The sequence below is a fragment of the Bufo gargarizans genome, chromosome 5 (assembly GCF_014858855.1).
Source record: "Bufo gargarizans isolate SCDJY-AF-19 chromosome 5, ASM1485885v1, whole genome shotgun sequence".
Taxonomy (NCBI): domain Eukaryota; kingdom Metazoa; phylum Chordata; class Amphibia; order Anura; family Bufonidae; genus Bufo; species Bufo gargarizans.
Genome location: NC_058084.1, coordinates 380,700,825 through 380,721,967, shown reverse-complemented (window position 1 = coordinate 380,721,967; position 21,143 = coordinate 380,700,825). Strand labels below are relative to the sequence as shown.

The 21,143-nt window shown below is 48.1% G+C and overlaps 1 protein-coding gene across 2 annotated transcripts in view; it reads left to right on the top strand.

Moving 5' to 3' along the window:
• CAPN7 (calpain 7) overlaps positions 1-21,143 on the top strand; it is a 79,274-nt gene that overhangs the window by 38,339 nt on the left and 19,792 nt on the right. For both annotated transcript variants that reach the window (XM_044293841.1, XM_044293840.1), the window contains exons 7-12: positions 7,261-7,387; positions 9,754-9,839; positions 10,355-10,448; positions 11,914-12,060; positions 15,747-15,853; positions 17,862-17,982. In XM_044293841.1, the coding sequence (XP_044149776.1) occupies positions 7,261-7,387; positions 9,754-9,839; positions 10,355-10,448; positions 11,914-12,060; positions 15,747-15,853; positions 17,862-17,982 (682 nt within the window). The remainder of the gene's footprint in view (positions 1-7,260; positions 7,388-9,753; positions 9,840-10,354; positions 10,449-11,913; positions 12,061-15,746; positions 15,854-17,861; positions 17,983-21,143) is intronic.

Genomic DNA, 21,143 nt, shown 5'->3' with positions numbered 1-21,143 from the left:
ACTGTGGGCTTCAGCGCTTCTCTCGTCGGGCCTTGGCTGCTGCGCTCCCTCAGCGCCCGCCGGCAGGCCGCTCCTCCACGTGGTGCGCTTATTTTCGCGCATATTTTAGCGCTCGCGCATATTTTCGCGCGCGCATATTTTCGCGCGCGCGCTTATTTTTCGTGCGCGCGCTTATTTTCGCGCGCTTTTTTCGCGCCATAATGACGCGTTAGGGGAGGCGGAGCCTCGGCATGCCGCTCTGACTCTCCTTACACCGGAGACTCTGTTTGCTCATGGCCGTGCAGCTCCTCATCACTCTACTCCGTTTTGTGCCAGGCAAGCTGGTAGCTCAGTGGTACTGCTGCTGTTGCCCCATGTCCAGGCTTTCTGAGTTCAAAGCCCCTTTCAGCCTTCAAAAATTGTTTATATTATTCTAGATGGGGACACAGGTCGGCATGGCGCCTTCCTGGTCCCCCGTGGAATGCCCGCTGCCGTCCTTGGACGCTGCCTGGCTGCCTCCATTGCCCCCCAAAGAAGACAAGTGGATCCGGGCTCGACCTGCAGCTCCGGTATCCCACCAGCTACTGGGTCTCCTGCTGCCACCCTCCACCAGAACACTGCACTCCTGGACAAGGAGTCAGAAGCCTGATGAGGTGCATCCCTGCTGGTCCTGGAGTCGAGGGAGAAGTTCTGCAGGAGCAGATAAGTATTACCTGCATCCCTGCCTTACCCCCCTCCTCCACGTCCCTGGGGGCCTGCGGTCCCCGCTTGGGCATCTGCCATGTCCAGCGCGGCCGCTAAATTGGTCTTAGTCACCAAGGCAACCATGTCCTTTAATCCTGTGGCGCTAACGACTCCATCTCTCTCAGTGGTCCCCACAGTGGGTGACTGACTACGAAGAGGCAGCGTGAGCGGCAGCATCCCACCTCGGATGTCTCTGTCTCTCCACCCCCCTCACCTCGCCGGTGGCGCTTGCGGACTGCTCTTCCCCCTCCCTAGGGAGAGTACTCCGAAGGAGAATTATCCGGCTCGGACGAGCCACGTCCTTTTTGGACTATAGGGCATTTTCAAATCCTGTGACGCCAACCACCTCTCTAAGTGGTTTTCCACAGAAGACGCCCGAATACTAACAGGGAGCGTGAGCAGCAGCATCCCTCCTCGGATGGCTCTGGCTCTCCCCCCCCCCCCCCCCCCCTCGTCTAGAGGCGCGTTCGGGCGACTCTCCCCTCCCTTAGGGAGCGCAAGTCTGAAGGAGAATTTCCGGCTCTGATTAGGTCATGGAGCGGGACCCCTCGCCTAAGCTCTCCACCAGGGTGGCTGACTTAGTGGTGACTGTCCGAGACACCTTTATTCTCCGAGGGGATTCTCCTCCTTCCACTGGTCAGGAGTTCCCCCTTTTTCCGTCCAGGCAGTCGGAGACTACCATGTTCCCGGTCCATGAGGGATTTTTCCGCGGTCATGTCCAGGGCCTGGGGTGGTCTTAATAAGGTTCTCGACCACCCAGCGCATGAATATACTTTCCTTTCCCTGCTGACGGCGAGGAGAGGTGTCTCCTCCCCCTAAGGTGGATCCTCCGGTTGCCGGATTAGCCAATTATGTGGCCCTTCCTGTCTTAGTCAGTTCCTCTTTCCAGGATGCTGTAGACAGACGCATAGACTCTCTTCCAGGTCCTTTTTTCGCTGGCAGCGCGTCCCTGTGACCTACCTTTCACTCAGCAGGGGTAGCCAGTGCTCTCTCGGTGTGGTTACAACACCACCACCAGGAACTGGCGGTACGAGATGCGGCTACTAACACACTGGAGTTGGTTCTCCAGATGTCTCAGGCTTCTAACATTCTTTGCGAAGCTTCTAGGGACATTGTTTCCCTCTTTGCCCGCAGGTTGGCCATCTCTGTCACTCAGCGCGAAGAGATCTGATTGAAGGTGTGGGACGCTGACGCCTCCACCAAGCGTTCCCTTGCTAATCTCCCCTTTGGGGTTTCCAGGCCTTGTGGGGATCAGCTGGACGAGTTCGTCTCTGCATGCCTTTTGCCGTTTCTCATCTGGTAGGCCGTCGCCTGCTTCCTCCGCCGGGGGTCTCAGGTCGCCCGCAAAGAGGCCTTCCTTTGCACCAGCCTTCCCGGCACTAGAGGGCCCAGTCAGCCCGCCCTGCTGCTCCTAGGCCTATCACATGTCCCGATTGCGGAATCCCACCATCGATTCCTGCGCTTCGCCATTATGGGTCGACACTGTCAGTTTGTCGCCCTTCCTTCGGGTTGGCGACCACCCCGCGGGTCCTTGCCACGGTCCTGGACCGCTCATGGCGCTTCTTCGTACCAGGGGCATTCCTTTGCTGCCCTGTCGGGACGATATCCGGATAGAGGCCCCCCTCTCTACCGCAGACCACGGACAGCGTCCGGATCACTGTTCAGACCCTGGAACGGTTCGGCTGCCTGGTAACTTTCCCAAACTCCTGCCTCTTCCCGTCCCAGAGGCTCTCCTTCCGGAGGGTGATTTTGGACACCTCGGCTGCCAAAGTATTCTACCAGCCTTCAAGTCCTCCCAGGTCCAGGGGGCAGTGTCGCATCTGCTGCGCTCCCCGTGCCTCTCCATTCGGGAATACTTGCAGGTCCTGGGTCTTATGGTAGCCTCTTTCGAGGCCTTTCCATATGCCCAGTTTCACACTCGCCTGGCGCAACAGGAGATCCTTTACCTTTCAGCGGGTTCGGGCAGTTCTCCCTTGGTGGCTGTTCCCAAAGAACCTGAGGTCGGGGAGTTCCTTTCTCGCATTCTCCTGGACGATCGCCGCCACCGATGCCAGCATCCTGGGTTGGGGGGGCGTTTTCCAGTCTCGCACGGTTCAAGGAATTTGGCCGGCGGCAGAGTCTCGCCTTCCAATCAACTTTCTGGAATTGAGGGCGATTTTTTCCGCTCTCTCTCTCCTATTGGACCTCTCTCCTTGCGGGCCTCCCAGTGCGGGTTCAAACGGGCAATGCCGCGGCCGTGGCCTATATCGACCATCAGGACGGGACCCGCAGCCGGATGGTGATGCAGGAGGTGAAGTGAATTCTGACGTGGGCGGAGACTCACGTTCCGGTGTTGTCAGCAGTTTGCATTCCAGGAATGGACAACTGGACAGCGGACTTTCTAAGCCACAACACGGTGGATCCAAGCGAGTGGTCTCTGCATCCAGAAGGGTTCGAAGAAATCTGCCACAGATGGGACCGTCCGGATGTGGACTTAATGGCGTCCGGGTTCAACAACAAGATCCCAGTGGTCCTGGCTCGCGCCCGAGATCCGGAGGCGTACGGATGGATGCGCAGGTGTCTCCGTGGCAGGACTTCAGCCTCCTCTGTTTTCCTCTCCTACCAAAGGGTCTACGCCAGTTCGAGGCGGAAGGGACTCCGACCGTTCTCATCACCCCAGAGTGGCCTCGCCGCGCGTGGTTTTTCGGACATGGCTCGGTTGCTGGCGGACGCCCCATGGCCTCTTCCCGACGGACAGGACTTACTGTCTCAGGGCCCGTTCTTCCACCGGAATTTGCGGTCTCTTCGTTTACCGGCGTGACTGTTGAAACCGCCATCCTGATAAAGATGGGGTTCTCGGATTCAGTGGTTAGGACCATGATCAGTCCGGGGAAGTCTTCTTCCTCCCGGATTTACTATCGTACCTGGATGGCCTTCCTATCCTTTTTTGAGGGTTCGGGGTTCCCTCCCCTTCGGTTTTCCATCTTGATGGTACTGTCTTTTCTTCAGTCTGGGCTTGTGCAGGGACTGTCGCTTAGTTCCCTGTAAGGTCAGGTTTCGGCGCGGGCCGTCAGAGGTCCCTTGCTCTTAAGGGTCCGGTGGTGACCTTTCTTCGGGGGTGGCGCATTCGGTTCCCCGTATGTTCCCCCTTTGTCTCCTTGGGATCTCAATTTGGTTCTGCGCGCTCTGCAGTCGGCTCCCTTCGAGCCTTTGAGGAGGGTCTCTCTGACTGTTCTCATCTGGACTTCCTTGTGACCATAGCTTCTGATACAGCTACATAGCGTGGTGATTAAAGTTCTGGGCTATTATGCAGTGGCTGTGAGTTCACGTCCCATCACGAGCTTTTAGGTCAGACTGGTGTCGAAGCTGGCCGCTCTTTCCTATCAGGAGCCTTAATGGTTTTCCTCCAGGATTAAGTTGTGCTCCGTCCAGTCCCCTTCTTTTTGCCCAGGGTGGTCTCTCCCTTCCGCCTTGATGAGGATCTTGTCCTGCCTTCCTTTTGTCCTTCTCCGGCTAACCCCAAGGAACGCACTCTGCATTCCCTGGATGTTGTACGGGTCCTGAAGGTGTGTCTCGCGGCTACTGCTTCCGTCCGCCGTTCTTGGCGCTCTGGATTTGCTTGGCTATTTCCGCGGCTTGTCACGCTTGTGGTGGAGTTCCCCCGGCTAGAATTGCCGCTCACTCCATTGGGGCGGAGGGGGCTTCCTGGGCAAGACGCAGTCGTGCCTCTGCGTCTCAGCTGTGTACGGCGGCCACCTGGTCGTCCTTGCATACCTTTGCAAATTTTTGTCAGTAGCATTCACTGGCTTCGGCTGATGCGGCTTTGGCCGCAGGGTTTTGCAGGCTGTGGTTCCTGTTTGCCCGTTGGGGCGTTCCTCCTGGTGGTGCTGATATTTTTTCCCACCCCATGGACTGCTTTTGGACGTCCCATGGTCTGTGTCCCCCAATGGAAAAAAGCACGAGAAAAGGAGATTTTTGTGAAACTCACCTGTAAAATCTTTTTCTCGTCTTTTCCATTGGGGGACACAGCTCCCACCCATTATTCCTGTTGCAGGAGGGGTCTTTAGTTCGGTTTTTCTGTTTCTGGTTGGACCTTATGGCTTGGTCCGATGGTTTCCATGATTTTTTCTTGCTCCTTCTCCTACTGCTTGTGCAACGCCTGAGTTCCTCCTGGTGGAGTCTGGGGGTATAGCCCGAGGAGGAGGAGCTCTTTCATTTGCATAGTGTCCCTCCTACTAATACCTCTAAGCTATACCCATGGTCTGTGTCCCCCAATGGAAAAGACGAGAAAAAGATTTTACAGGTGAGTTTCACAAAAATCTCCTTTTGAATACCTTGAGGGGTGTAGTTTATAGAATGGGGTCATTTTTGGGTGGTTTCTATTATGTAAGCCTCGCAAAGTGACTTCAGAGCTGTAGTGGTCCCTAAAAATTGGGTTTTTGTAAATTTCTGAAAAATTTCAAGATTTGCTTCTAAACTTCTAAGCCTTGTAACATCCCCAAAAAATAAAATATCATTCCCAAAATAATTCAAACATGAAGTAGACATATGGGGAATGTAAAGGCATCACAATTTTTAGGGGTATTACTATGTATTACAGAAGTAGAGAAACTGAAACTTTGAAATTTGCAAATTTTTCCAAATTTTTGTTAAATTAGGTATTTTTTGGTGCAAAAAAAATATTTTTTTTAACTTCATTTTACCAGTGTCATGAAGTACAATATGTGACGAAAAAACAATCTCAGAACGGCCTGGATAAGTCAAAGCGTTTTAAAGTTATCAGCACTAATAGTGACACTGGTCAGATTTGCAAAAAATGGCCTGGTCCTAAGGTGTAAAAAGGCTGTGTCCTTAAAGGGTTAAAGAGGACCTTTCATTATGGTAAAAAATCTAAACTAAGTATACAGATATGGAGAGCGGTACTCAGGGATCTCCCTGCACTTACTATTATCCCTGGGCGCCGCTCCGTTCTCCCGGTATAGACTCCGGTATCTTCAGATTTTCGGCTCAACCGAGAGGATCCTGCTCTTGTTCTCCTAGGCGTCTCCTTCTCCCAGACTGTAGCGCTGGCCAATCGCAGCACTCAGATCATAGCCTGAGAGGGAGACGGAGACGCCCAGGAGAACTAGAGCAGGCTCCTCCCAGTTGAGCCGAAAATCTGAAGATACTGGAGCCTATACCGGGAGAACGGAGCAGTGCCCAGGGATAATAGTAAGTGCAGGGAGATCCCTGGGCGCCGCTCTCCATGTCAGCATACTTAGTTTAGATTTCTTATTGTAATGAAAAAAAAAATATATTATATTAAGTTTAAATCACCCCCTTGCCCAATTTTACATATAAAATATATAAACAATAAAAAAAAATCCATATCGCCACGCCCGAAAAAGTGCAAACTATTAAAATATTTTAAAATATCTCCTATGCGGTAAACGCCGTAACAGGAAAAAAACAACAACTTGCAATTTGCCATTTTTTAGTCACCTTGTCCCGACAAAAATTTAGTCAGGACTGTTCTATTATGGTCCGGACGTTCCATAAAATGTGGAATGCACGCGGCTTTTTGGTGTTTTATTTTTTTCACGTGGCATTGAGTATCACAATACTTTTTTATGGTATCGAGATTGTTAATTGGACATATTGGTAGGAAACGATATCGGAGCTCCAGAATGATTATTTTCAGCCCGTTATTTCTATACAGCAGCACCAGCACACACTGTGCAGCAACATTAAATTAACCCCTTACCACTGTGGCCTTTCTTGGTCCTTGTAACACTGCAGTTTCATTAGTTTTTCCATCTCAACCATTCTTTTTTTCTTTTCTGTCTGCTTAGCCTATGCGGCCCTAGTTTGTTAATTGTAATATTTTTGGGTACATATACGGCTGTGGCTACATGACAACGTGTCACTCGACAGCGAGTCGTAGACAAGACGTGCTTGTCTGTGATTGTCGCGTTGTGGCCACACCAGTGCAGGAGCCACAACGTGACCCCATTGACGATCATTAGATTTGATGTCAAGTGCTGATATGTATCTAGTTATTTTTACTACTTTTGTACAATAAAAACACTTATAATCATTTGTATTTGTGAGAACTATGGGGCCTTTTATGGGGGGACGTGTGGTGTCTATTGGTAGCATTTGGGGGTATAGGTGACACTTTGATCATTTTATTCCATTTTTGGGGAGTTAGGATAAGTAAAAACAGCAATTTAATGACATTTAACAGGGCGGGTTAGATATTGTGATACCCTTATAGTCCTAGTCGTTCCAGATGTGACGATACCGATTATATGCAGCGATTTTTCATTCATTGTATTTTTTTTTAGCATAATGCAGTTTTTTTTCTTTGTATTGTTTTACTACTTGTTTTTTTGTTTTTTTTTCCCTAATCCCCACTTGCAGTGTATTATTGGCAGTCATCTTACTTCCCGCTGAGCCCTGCCTCCTGCGACAAGTGTACTTTGATCAGCATATTCCACACATTTAACATTGTAGCAGCTAGACTAGAACACAACATGGTTACGTTTTTTTTGACCGTCCACATGTTTTACACTTCAGAGACAAGTTTGGCAAGTTGGCATTGTCCCCCAAGCAGAAAGCCATGTTTTCCAGGTGGGTGAGGCCGGATGAAATCACCAACAACCCCACCATGATCTACACTGTCTCCAGTTTCAGCATTAAGCAGGTAGGACAGCACTGTGTCACAGACTGTAAGATAGTGTGTGGTGGCATTAACAAGAGCTGTAGTTTTAAAGGAAGTCTTTCACCTAATCTGAGCGTTTTAGACCGCTCAGATCAGGTTATAGACTCTTTAACCCTCATTACGATCATACCTTTCTCTTATGTGTCCCTCGCCCAGATAATGAAAACAACACTTTTTAAACTTATGCAAATTACCTTCTGAAGGTGCCCAGGGGCGGCGTTACTGGGCGATGTGCCCAGAAAAACACACCTCCAGCCGGCGGACGTCACGAGCGGCACCAGAGGACGGCGGGCTGGGAACTGGCCCGCACCTGCGCACTGCTCTGCCCATTATGGGCAGATGAACAGCTTTTCATATTGCGCATGCGCCGGCCAACTAAAGACAGCCGGCCGGCGCATGCGCAATATGAATGGATGTTCCTCTGCCCATAATGGGCAGAGCAGTGCGCAGGTGCGGGCCAGTTCCCAGCCCGCCGTCCTCTGGTGCCGCTCGTGACGTCCGCCGGCTGGAGGTGTGTTTTTCTGGGCACATCGCCCAGTAACGCCGCCCCTGGGCACCTTCAGAAGGTAATTTGCATAAGTTTAAAAAGTGTTATTTTCATTATCTGGGCGAGGGACACATAAGAGAAAGGTATGATCGTAATGAGGGTTAAAGAGTCTATAACCTGATCTGAGCGGTCTAAAACGCTCAGATTAGGTGAAAGACTCCCTTTAAAGGTCTGCGCATGCACAGACTGAAAAGCCAGATCCATTTTGCAGGAACACTTAATGCCGGATGCACTAATACATTTCAATGTAAATTAATACTGACATTCCGGTAAGTATTTTTGGCCAGAGAGAGAACTGCAGCATGCTGGGGTATTTTCTCTGTCCAAAAAACGTAAAACTAAACTGATGCATCCTGGACGGATTGACCTCCATTCAGAATGCATTAGGGTAAAACTGATCAGTTTTTTCTGGTGTTGAGCCTCTAGGACGGAACTCCAATACTGGAAAACAAAAACGCAAGTGTGAAAGTACCCTTAGTGGGCGTTACCAAAGGTTGTGTCCCTACAGTCTGATGCCGTTAGCCCTAATTGCAGGCACCCCCCCTTCCCAACTGGTAGCACCCAGTTGTCAGAGGGATGACAGAATAACAGCGCAGTACAAAGTTAAAAGAAATTATTTCATGGGGAGTACAAGTATTTTCTAAAGAAGGACTGTCAGGACAGGTCCTCTTTGGGTATGTGCAGTTTTTTGGGATAAGTTTTTAAGTCAGATCTACCTTCAGGATTTTTTGCCAAAAATAGCAAATATAAAGGAAGGATTTATACTTCTGGCTTTAGCTGAAAATCCCGCAGACAGATCTTCCTCAGAACCTCGTCCAAAAACTGCGTGGCTGTACCTTTTAAAGGCGTTGTCAGGCTTTAGATCAAACATGGTTGCTCTCCAACACCACATGTGTCCCCTAATAGTGTATGGTATTGCAGCTCACGGTATTGAGGCGATTAGGACAGAGGTGCAGTACCACGCATAACCTGCGAACAGACGTGGTCCTCATTTACTGCCTGCCCTTTTATAACTCTTTCAAGAAATTGAAAGGACATATCATTTTGATAATCTTGATAAATGGAAAAATAACAAATACCTTAAAGCAGCCCATTTGCAACACTAGCTATTCCTGGTTATATTTTTATATAATTTGCCACCCTTTGACTATCACTGAGGATTTGGCTTCAGACACGGGTGTTCCTTTAGCATCCAGCTCTAGTTTTTGTTTGTCTATAAAGGTCCCCCGCTGTGTGCGCTCAAACCCGGCCACTGAATGCATAGAGAAGACTTGAGCGTGCTCAGGAGTCCGTTCAATGCATTTCATGGCCCACAGTGGGCGACGATAGCGGAGAGCATTACCATAACCTGTCCGATCTGATGTCAGTAGTGTACATGTATTAATGCAGTTAATAGGTCAGACATGATAGATAACTTTTAGGGGAAGGTTAGGCTACTTCCACACCTGCAGTAAAGCTATCTGACAGAGTTCACCTTATAGGGCCAAGCTGGATACTGCTGGAGCCCTTTTACTATAATGGGATCCAGAGGGGATCTGGCCGGTTTTCCGCATAAGTGCCCGGTTTGTGCTACACAAAAACTGGTGCACACACCGGTTTTTGTCTGGACGAAACCCGGCACTCCTACTGGAAACCGCCAGAATCCCTGCCAGATCCCATTATAGTCAATAGGGTCTTGCGGAGAGTGGCAGTATCCGTCTAGGCCATATACGGTGGACTCTGGTAGGGTGACATAAGACTAACCTTACCTTATGTGAAATGTGGAAAGCACATAATGTAACCACTGTGTGTATTTTGTCAGACAATAGTGTCCGATTGCTCTTTTGTGGCCTCCCTCGCCATCAGTGCTGCCTATGAAAGACGCTACAACAAGAAACTGATTACAAGGTATGAGACAAATACAGTGCATTCTTACACTTGGTTGGGGGTCTCTGTACGTCATACCAGTTAGTAGAGAAATCCTTTTTGGATGTATCCAATATTTTAATTTATAACTTAAACTGATTCTGTAAATATGTGATAAAATAGTGGGGATAAGGGGATCGTCATCAGGCATTTTTTATGTGCTGTAAAAATAATAATTGGCGTTAGACAGCTTAGGCTCTGTTCACATCTGTGTTGGGTTTTTCCATCACAAAGAAAAATGACCTCTAGTCATTCAGGTTTCCATCATGGTGTTTTACTAAAAATGAGCACAATTGTGAACACAAAGCTACATTTACACACAGCGGTCATCTTCCCTAATGGACCCTACTATCTGCCCGTGTAGGACCTTTAGCTGGATTTTGGATTTATATTGGCGCTGGTCATTGGCTTATTGACTAGGTAGATCCTTCTGCTGTTGCTTTTGGTTGCATCATGGCACCAGTTGTGCAGTCATTCTCTTTTCTGCTCTTTCACAGCATAATCTACCCACAAAACAAAAAGGGAGAACCAGAATACAACCCTTGTGGGAAATACATGGTGAAGCTGCACATTAATGGCGTACCTAGAAAGGTAACTCCTTATTGGGACCTAGAAAGTGGTTTTCAAAGAGTTTCCCTCTCTTCTCGCTGTTTATGTATGTAGTAAATAATTTGGCTACACTTCTAGATGAACTGAAGTAAATTGTAGGTTTAGGGTCCATTCACATGTCCGTAGTGTATTGCGGATCCGCAATACACCCGGCCAGCACCCCCATAGAAATGCAATTGTGGACAAGAATAGGACATGTTCAATTTTTTTCCGGAGCCGCGGATCGGAAGATCAGAGGCGCGCTCCGGAAATGCGGATGCGGACAGCACACTGTTTGCTGTCCGCATCCATTCCTGCCCCATAGAGAATGAATGGGTCCAGATGCGGACCCATTCTACGGACGTATGAATGGACCCGTATAGGGCTGAACTAAATCATTCTATCATTCTGTATTAATACAAAAGATGCCACATGTATACATTACTAATAACATTGTGTCCCATAGACTTAAAGGGAACCTTGATATATATGCAGTTTGTTCCACGTAGATCTGTGGGGACAATCCAGAGATATCAGCTATTTTATATTATTCTAATTACCCCCTTGGTGCAACCAATGCTTTGCCGTTGCACTTGGAGCTCCATTTAGTTAATTTCGCCTGGCCCTAAAATCTACGCGCTGTACCTTAATGAAGCGGATGGAATCTGTTCTGTGTATGCATCCATCCACCCAGCGAGCTTCAATATTGTACAGAGGCGCATGCATTGCCACCAGATTTCAGGACCAGGCAAGATTAGCTTTACACTGCCTGGCCCTGTCACTCACAGTGGAGGGGGCTTTACCTGCGCATACCCTGACTGGTATTTCCGGTGCAAGGGCAATGCCCAACTATAGCTGACATCTCTGTATTGGCACCATGGAACTACATGGGTTACATACAGATGCTCAGCGCACACCTCCCATGGCAGCTTGATTTATATCAAGGTATGTGATGACAGATTCCCTTTAAAGGGGTTGTCTCTCCTCAGACATTGGGAGCATATTGCTAGGATATGCCCCCAGTGTCTGATACGTGCAGGTCCCACCTCTGGGACTTGCACCTCTCCTTAGAACGGAGCCTGCAAAGTGAAGGAGGACACCCCGCGCATGCACAGCCGCCCTCCATTCATTCCTATGGGAGCGCTGAAAATAGCAGAGCGGCATGCTCGGCTATTTTCGCCAGTCCGATTGAAATGAATGGGAAGTGCACTGCGCAAGCGTGGCCAGCACTCCATTCTCTTTATGGGGCTGATGGAAATAGCCAAGCTAGCGGGCTCCCATAGGAATGAATAGAGGGTGGACATGCATGCGCAGTTCGCCCTCCTTCACTTTGTCGGATTCCTCCTAAAGCTAGGCGCAGGTCCCAGTGACTGGGGTGAGACAACCCCTTTGACTCTTTGTAAAATGTTTTAGTAGTCTACCTAGTTGTGAGTGATTTAGTATTTCTGGCATTGTTTTATTCTTGCAGGTGATCATAGATGACTTTCTGCCAGTGGATCATAATGGAGAGCTCTTGTGCTCCTATTCTAACAACAAGAATGAACTATGGGTGTCTCTTATTGAAAAAGCCTACATGAAAGTGATGGGAGGTTATGACTTTCCAGGATCTAATTCAGTAAGATGAGAGTGCTTTCTTAACTTCTCCCTGTATATTTTCTAGCTGGCTTTTTAGGCAAAACCGTGACCAACAGCTTCCCATTGATTTCAAATGACTGCACATGGTCACAATTTGCAGATGCTTTTAAAAACACATTGCTTCTTTCAAGCGTATTTTAGTTGTATTTTCCATTAACGTCTTAAATGGATTGTGTGGTGGTATAATATTGATGACCTATTCTCAGGATAGGTCATCAATATCAGATTGGCGGGGGTCCAATTCCCGCCCCCTCCACACTGATCAGCTGTTGAAGAGGTTGTGGCCCTAGTGCCAGCGCTGCGTCCAATTCAAAGTTTACCTGCAGGCCGTCTCCTTTGTAATTACAACTGCTCCGTCCCATTCAAGTGTTATAGAGCAGGAGGAGCCGGGAAGATTCATATATGTAATGTTGGTGAAAAATTTAATATAACCTGCATTTTATTAATTTAATACCCTGTTCTTTTTATGCTTAGGAGTTCAGTGGGTGGTCCTAGTGATTGACGGCTATCGTCCATGAAGGGAAAGCTCAGTCACTGAGTAGGACCGTCCACTGGACTCCTAAGCGTAGAAAGACCAGGGAGCTAAATGAAGGAAATACAATTTGTACTGAATTAGGGCGAATGGTTATCAATTTTAATCTCCATTATTATTAGGGCCGCTTCACACGAGCGGATGCCGTGCGTTGCATCCGCTCCGTGAAAGAGTGCCAAGACCCGCTGCAGACTGCAGAGGCACGGAGCGGTAACATGACTGTTAATGCTCCGTGCCTCTCTGTGATCTCTTTACTACGAAATCACAGTGACAACTGTGATTTCGTAGTAAAGAGATCACAGAGAGGCACGGAGCATTAACAGTCATGTTACCGCTCCGTGCCTCTGCAGTCTGCAGCGGGTCTTGGCACTCTTTCACGGAGCGGATGCCACGCACGGCATCCGCTCGTGTGAAGCGGCCCTTACAAATTTATTTACTATTGGATTGTTGTTTTTTTGCCCATAACTTTTCTATTTTTTTTGTTAATGCCATATGAGGGTCTGTTTTTGTGGGACGAATACATTTTTTAGTGACCCCATTTTGGAGTACATATAACTCATTTTGGGAGCGGTAATGGAAAAATGAGCAGTTCAACCATTGTTCTTTGCACTTTAAATTTACAGTGTTCTTCATGCAGCATAAATCACGTTACCTTCCATTTCCAGCAGCCCCCCCCCCCCCCAACCGACCAATAATAAAGCTCCTAGCTGTACAGAGCTTTGATATTGGTTATTTCAGGCACCAGCATCGCTGCGCTGCCTGCACCGTTCACAGCGCACCCTGTATGACGGGTAAAAGTCTAAGGCTACTTTCACACTGGTGTTTTGGTTTCCGTTGGTGAGATCCGGCCAGGGCTCTCACAAGCGCTCCAAAACGGATCAGTTTTGCCGTAATGCATTCTAAATGGAAAAGGATCCGCTCAGAATGCATCAGTTTGCCTCCGTTCCGTCTCCATTCCGCTTTGGAGGAGGACACTAAAATGCTGCCTGCCAAACGGATCCGTCCTGACACACAATGTAAGTCAATAGGGACGGATCTGTTTTTGCTGACACAATAGAAAATGGATCCGTCCTCCATTGACTTTCAATGGTGTTCAAGACTGATCCGTTTTAGCTATGTTAAAGATGATACAAACGGATCCGTTCTGAACAGATGCATGCGGTTGTATTTTCTGAATGCATGCGTTTGTGCAGATCCATGACAGATCCGCACAAAACGCAAGTATGAAAGTAGTCTAAGGCGAATTGGTACACGTTACACTTTTTTTAGAGAGTAAAATGGCCTTAACAAGCATCTAAGACACTTGTACAGGCGTTATTGCGGTATCTGATCACAGCAATACCAAATATACCGTATATACCGTAGTTGTATTTGTTTTTATTGTCTCATTCTAAGAACCATAACTTAATTCATTCTTCCACCAACATAGCTATATGTGGCCTGTTTTTTTCAGGACAAGATGTCCTGAAGTTATCTTTATTATATGGGTTGTGACGAACACAGCGTTACCATAGATGTGTACTGTATGGTTTTTTTTACCATTACCACAAAATAAACCACTGTTATTGAAAATGTTTATTTTTTGTATAAACTTTATTAATGTTTATTTATTATTTTTTTGTCCCACTAGGGAACATCAATTTTGTAATGTATTGCTATACCATGTATACCAATACATTATGGCTTTTCTCTGTAACAGTGACAGGCAGTCTATAACACTGTGCAGCCTATTAGCCATACAGTCAGAGCAGGATAGGAGAGCTTTGCTAGGCCCCTGACTGCCATGGTAATGCATCAGCACCCCATTATTTTTTTTGCTTGTGAGCAGTGGCAACAGGGGGAGTCCCCCTCCCCTATCTAACTGCATTGATGCTGTGGATGCTATTGACTGTGGCATCTAGGTGTTTAAGTGGCCGGGATCAGAGTCATGTCTGATTCTGACCATTACAGGGGGAGCCTGGCTTCATTCAGTGCTGGGCTCTAGTGGTGATCTGAAGCACTGTGTGGGGTCTGTGCAGTCCGGCAGAGACAGAACAGACTTTACACAGGCTGCACTGATACAACTCTCCAAACCACGAAAATCAAAGGGGTTTTCCAAAATTGTCATACTCAGAATAGGTCATCTGTATCTGGTGGGGGTACGACACCTGGGACCCTGCCGATCAGCTGTTTGAGGAGCGCTGCAGCCTCCTCTCTGCTTTTCCTAGGCCAGTGACGACATGCTCATCAGTCACGTGGCCTAGGAGCAGCTCAGCCCCATTCAAGTGAATGGAGCTGAGTGCAATACAAAGCACATCTGCTATACAATGTACAACACTGTGCTTGATAAGCTTGGGAACACTGCTGCCTTCTTAAAACATCTGATTAGCGGTGGTCCCGGGTGTTGGATACCCACCGATCAGATACTGATGACCTATCCACAGGATAGGTCATCAGTATAAAAATCCTGGAAAACCTGTTTCACAGCGAAGAGGCAGATGAGGGGACGTGGTTATCTTGATGTGAAGCAAGGAGGCCGCTGCCCCCTAGACTGCAAGCATGTCTAGAGAAGCGTGCCAGCAGGGGGTAAAGGAACGTTTTCAGAGCTTTAGCCACATCGGAAGAAAATTATCGTCGGAAACACGCTGCTGGCTACTGTCAGGTACTGCCGGCGGCTTCAGATGGTTTGGAGGTGACAGGTTCCCTTTAATCAAAATCATAAATCACAGCAGAAGGTTTCTTTGATTGGTTTTATTTGCAATGGATTTGCACAAAGTTTTAATACAAAACATAAGGTTCCCTTTAATGTGACAGGTTCCCTATAAATGTCACCTTTATACTAAACATTGAAGCAGTGGTTAAAGAGATCCTAATAGGCTTGTAGACTTATGTATATAGAGCCACAGTGCACGTGCCCAAACTTTTATTAATCTTTATCTTGCAACTGAAGCACGATTAAGAATACCGTATATAAAGCAGATGGCCTTAATGTGTAGTGCCAGAGAGCGTACTGCGGGCTCCCAGTATGCAGCTGTTACATATTACAGTTTCATCATAATTGTTATTTTTTACAGAACGCTTTTTAATTAGGTATTTGTTATTTGATCTAATAAGTACAAAGGGAATTTAACATCTGTGGTGTGTCTGCCTTTCAGAACATTGACCTGCATGCGCTGACTGGATGGATACCTGAGAGAATTGCTATGCACTCTGACAATCAATCCTTTGACAAAGAAAGCGCTTTTAGAATGTTGTACCAAAGGTATAATGTCCGAAGATCGTCTGCTTACCCCCTAATCATGCTGCCTTCTAGATAAATTCAATACAACAGCTAAGACACTTTCTAATTTTGGCGATAGAGTAGTAAAATTAAGACTATATAAAACTTAAAGGACATCTGTCAGCAGGTTTATACCTATGACTCTGGCTGACCTGTTACATGAGCACTTTGCAGCTGAAGGCATCTGTGTTGGTCCCATGTTCATGTGTGCCCGCATTACCAAGAAATATTATGTTTGAATATATGCAAATGAGCCTCTAGGAGCAACGGGGCGTTGCCGTTACACCTAGAGGCTCTGCTCTCTCTGCAATTCCTGTGACCTCTGCTCTTTGATTGACAGGGCCAGGCAGTGTGAACATCATAATACCTGGCCCTGTCAATGTGCAGAGGGTGCGGCAGTTGCAGAGAGAGAAGAGCCTCCAGGTGGAATGGCAACTCCCCCTTCGCTCCTAGAGGCTCATTTCCATATATTAATTGAAATAAAATCTCCATGGTTCACAAGTTTCCTGACAGCACTGGATACATTTAGGAGGACATTTATCATCTCCTCTGCGCCCAAAAAGTGGAGGCAAAAAGTCAGTTGTATGCTGCTGTTGCCAAAAATTGTGCAACTTTTTGGGTGTTTTGAAAGTGGTGAGGGGCCAGAGTAGGCGGTCTGTCACATGTATTATAATCTATAAAAAATAAAATGGCTGCACACCATTATACATACAAACAATAGAGCTAAGAAATGGGGGTCAGTCTAAATAAGAGTGGTACAATGCAGACTATAAATGAGTTAATGGAAGCTCTTAGCGCACATATTTAATCAAACCTTGACGCCTGGTAGATGGGCCCGACACACGTTTGATCAAATATGTGCGCTAAGAGCTTCCATTATCTCATTTATAGTCGGTATTGTACCACTCTTATTTAGAATGACCCCCATTTCTTAGCTCTATTGTTTGCAGCCATCTTATTTTTTATACTCATGTTTGCTTCACGGATATGCACCTGTGATTCTGAAGGTTCTAGTCTAAATTCTCTTGTGGTGTGTATTATAATCTAAGCCAAGAAAGTGGCCTAGATTATAGAGGAGATCTCCACCAGCTCACTTGCTGGTCTAAATCTCTGCTTTGTCACACAGACCTGCAAAGATGCACCACAAACATTAAGAGGCATGCACCTCTAAATAACTGCGGTGTCTTTAGGGTACGTTCATATGGGCCACGGCAAGGACTGCAAAATCACATGCGTTTGCTACGGAAATGGCTGTCCATTGCAAAGGGTGAAATCCGTGGTGAAGTTCCACAGCATAAATTGACATGCACCGCAGATTTTTTTATGCAGAATGTGGACTGCAAGACAGTAAAGCATCTGTCATATATACATATGTCTCATTGCCTTTCCAGTAGCATCACAGCCACATACTCTTGGTAGCGTCGTGATTACTTCTGCCGCAATTCATCATCTAAAAACTCTTTTTGTATCATTTGTGATGTCTCAGAATTGGTGGTACAGAGCAGAGAGGAACAATATCTTTAGATATAGATGATATGTTCCTCGGATAGGCCATTAGTATCAGATTGGTGGGGGTCCGACACCCGGCAGCTGCTGGTGCCAGAAGTAGAAGGCTCCATACACTGCAGTGTATTTCCAACTGCAACATTTGGTCAGAATTGCCAATAGTGACATTTATAGCAGCAAACCAGTGCTGGTCGTTGGTGGCATTACAGTATTCTCCTGGGGTCATGTACTAAGTGCGATTCCGTTTTCAGCTTTAAGCCTTGTGTACTAAAAATATTTTTCGGCACATGCTCTATACTTCAGTACTGGGGGGAAAGTGAACTGTCAAAAGTTGCTACCACAAAGTTTCACTTAACTGAAATGACCATTTAAACTGTTTTTGTTGTTGGTTTCCCTGTCCCAAAGTGAAAAAAAAATCCTAATATGTTTCACTTTTCCCTTAATATATTCCTTTATATATCTGAAATATATGTATTCCTTTCAGATTTCACAAAGGCGATGTCCTTGTTACCACAGCCACAGGGGTGATGTCTGAAGAGGAGGGTGAAAAGTGGGGCTTGGTACCGACACATGCATATGCCGTCTTGGACATTAGAGAATACAAGGTCTGATGTGACCGTTTTGTATTTGGTCTGTGCATACAGTTTCCGTGAAGTTAATGACTGCCCCCTACTGGCAGTCTTGTGCTGCAGAAATCTGTGTATTTAAAGTGAACTTGTAAGGTGTGAAAGAGGGAGAGAGCTCTGTGATATACCGTATTTTTCGCTTTATAAGATGTACCGTATTTTTCGCCGTATAAGGCTACTTTCACACTAGCGCTTGATCGGATCCGTTCTGAACGGATCCGATCATATTAATGCAGACGGAGGCTCCGTTCAGTACGGATCCGTCTGCATTAATAACTTAGAAAAATTTCTAAGTGCGCAAGATGCCTGAGCGGATCCGTTCAGACTTTTAATGTAAAGTCAATGGGGGACGGATCCGCTTGAAGATTGAGCCATATGGTGTCATTTTCAAGCGGATCCATTCCCATTGACTTACATTGTAAGTCTGAACGGATCCGCTCGCCTCCGCACGGCCAGACGGACAGCTGAACGCTGCAAGCAGCGTTCAGCTGTCCGCCTGGCCGTGCGGAGGCGAGCGGAGCGGAGGCTGAACGCCGCCAGACTGATGCAGTCTGAGCGGATCCGCTCCATTCAGACTGCATCAGGGCTGGACGGAGGCGTTCGGGTCCGCTCGTGAGCTCCTTCAAACGGAGCTCACGAGCGGACCGACGAACGCTAGTGTGAAAGTAGCCTAAGACGCACTCCCCCCAAAAGTGGGGGGAAAATAGCAGTGCGTCTTATACGGCGAATGTAGCTGATTTTGCCTTGTTTTCAATGATACACCCGCCGCGATGCCGTGCGGCTGGGGGTATCAGCTGTGAGGGAGGAGGGGCTGGGGGCGGCATCTGCATTTATAATGACAGCGGGGCCCGTGCAGTGACTGTATTCTACTACACGGGCCCCGCTTACTGTATAATCATATCCCTAATAGTTAATTGTTGTATGCATGTAAAAGCATAATGAGCGTTAATGAGCGCTGTGTATTACTTACAATTAGAAGCGCTCGCCGTTCGGAGGAGGGAGGAGGCAGGCCGGGAGGACGGGCGCTGGCAGTGTGAGTCATACGTCACGCGCCTGCGCCGCCCACTTTATGAATGAAGCAGGCGGCATGGGCGCATGACGTATGACTCACGTTACCAGCGCCCATCCTCCCGGCCTGCCTCCTCCCTCCTCTCTGCTCCGAACGACGAGCGCTTCTAATTGTAAGTAATACACAGCGCTCATTAACGCTCATTATGCTTTTACATGCATACAACAATTAACTATTAGGGATATGATTATACAGTAAGCGGGGCCCGTGTAGTAGAATACAGTCACTGCACGGGCCCCGCTGTCATTATTAAAGCAGATGCGACCCGCACCCCCATTATAAAAGCAGATGCGACCCCCACACTTATGGAGGGGATCTGTGGATGACACATAGCATAAGATGCTATATATGTGTCATCCACAGATCCCCCCCATAACTGTCATACACAGATCCTCATCCTCATAACAGTGCCATCCAGAGAGGATCCCCCATAAGTGTCACCCACAGATCCCCCATAACAGTGCGTCACCCACAGATCCCCCATAACAGTGCGTCACCCACACATCCCCCATAACAGTGCGTCACCCACACATCCCCCATAACAGTGCGTCACCCACACATCCCCCATAACAGTGCGTCACCCACACATCCCCCATAACAGTGCGTCACCCACACATCCCCCATAACAGTGCGTCACCCACAGATCCCCCATAACAGTGCGTCACCCACAGATCCCCCATAACAGTGCGTCACCCACAGATCCCCCATAACAGTGCGTCACCCACAGATCCCCCATAACAGTGCGTCACCCACAGATCCCCCATAACAGTGCGTCACCCACAGATCCCCCATAACAGTGCGTCACCCACAGATCCCCCATAACAGTGCGTCACCCACAGATCCCCCATAACAGTGCGTCACCCACAGATCCCCCATAACAGTGCGTCACCCACAGATCCCCCCCCATAACAGTGCGTCACCCACAGATCCCCCCCCATAACAGTGCGTCACCCACAGATCCCCCCCATAACAGTGCGTCACCCACAGATCCCCCCCCATAACAGTGCGTCACCCACAGATCCCCCCCCATAACAGTGCGTCACCCACAGATCCCCCCCCATAACAGTGCGTCACCCACAGATCCCCCCCCATAACAGTGCGTCATCCACAGATCCCCCCCATAACAGTGCGTCATCCACAGATCCCCCCCATAACAGTGTGTCATCCACAGATCCTCCATAACAGTGCGTCACCCACAGACCACAATTAGTTCAAAAACCACCAAAAGCACACCTTTTGGTTCAAAATATTTTTTTTCTTATTTTCCTCCTCAAAAACCTAGGTGCGTCTTATGGGCCGGTGCGTCTTATAGGGCGAAAAATACGGTACTTTTTTCCCCCCCTAAAGTGGTGGGGGAAAGTCAATGCGTCTTATAAAACAAACTTGTCCAATAAAAATTGCACCACCAGCATTAAGAAGTGAGGTGGCGCCCTCTAGGAGTAGTGTGGGGCAGGCGGCAGCCATTAAAGCTGAATGCCGCCAGCCTGCATGTCTTGTCCTCTGCAGCGGGATCCCGCTCTCTACTGCCACCCTGCATGTTGAGCTGATGTTGGTGAGTGCCAGCGAACTGCTGCTCCAACCAATCAGCTTAGGCTGCTTTCACACTAGCGTTCGCTGGTCCTTCAAACGGAGCTCACGAGCGGACCCGAACGCAGCCGTCCAGCCCTGATGCAGTCTGAATGGAGGCGGATCCGCTCAGACTGCATCAGTCTGGCGGAGGTTCAGCCTCCGCTCCGCTCGCCTCCGCACGGACAGGCGGACAGCTGAACGCTGCTTGCAGCGTTCGGGTGTCCGCCTGGCCGTGCGGAGGCGTGCGGATCCGTGCGGATCCGTCCAGACTTTCAATGTAAGTCAATGGGGACGGATCCGTTTGAAGATGCCACAATGTGGCTCAATCTTCAAGCGGATCCGTCCCCCATTGACTTTACATTGAAAGTCTGGACGGATCCGTACGAGGCTATTTTCACACTTAGCTGTTCTATGCTAAAAATAATGCAGACGGATCCGTTCTGAACGTTGCTTCCATCTGCATTATTATGAGCGGATCCGTTCAGAACGGATCCGCCCGAAC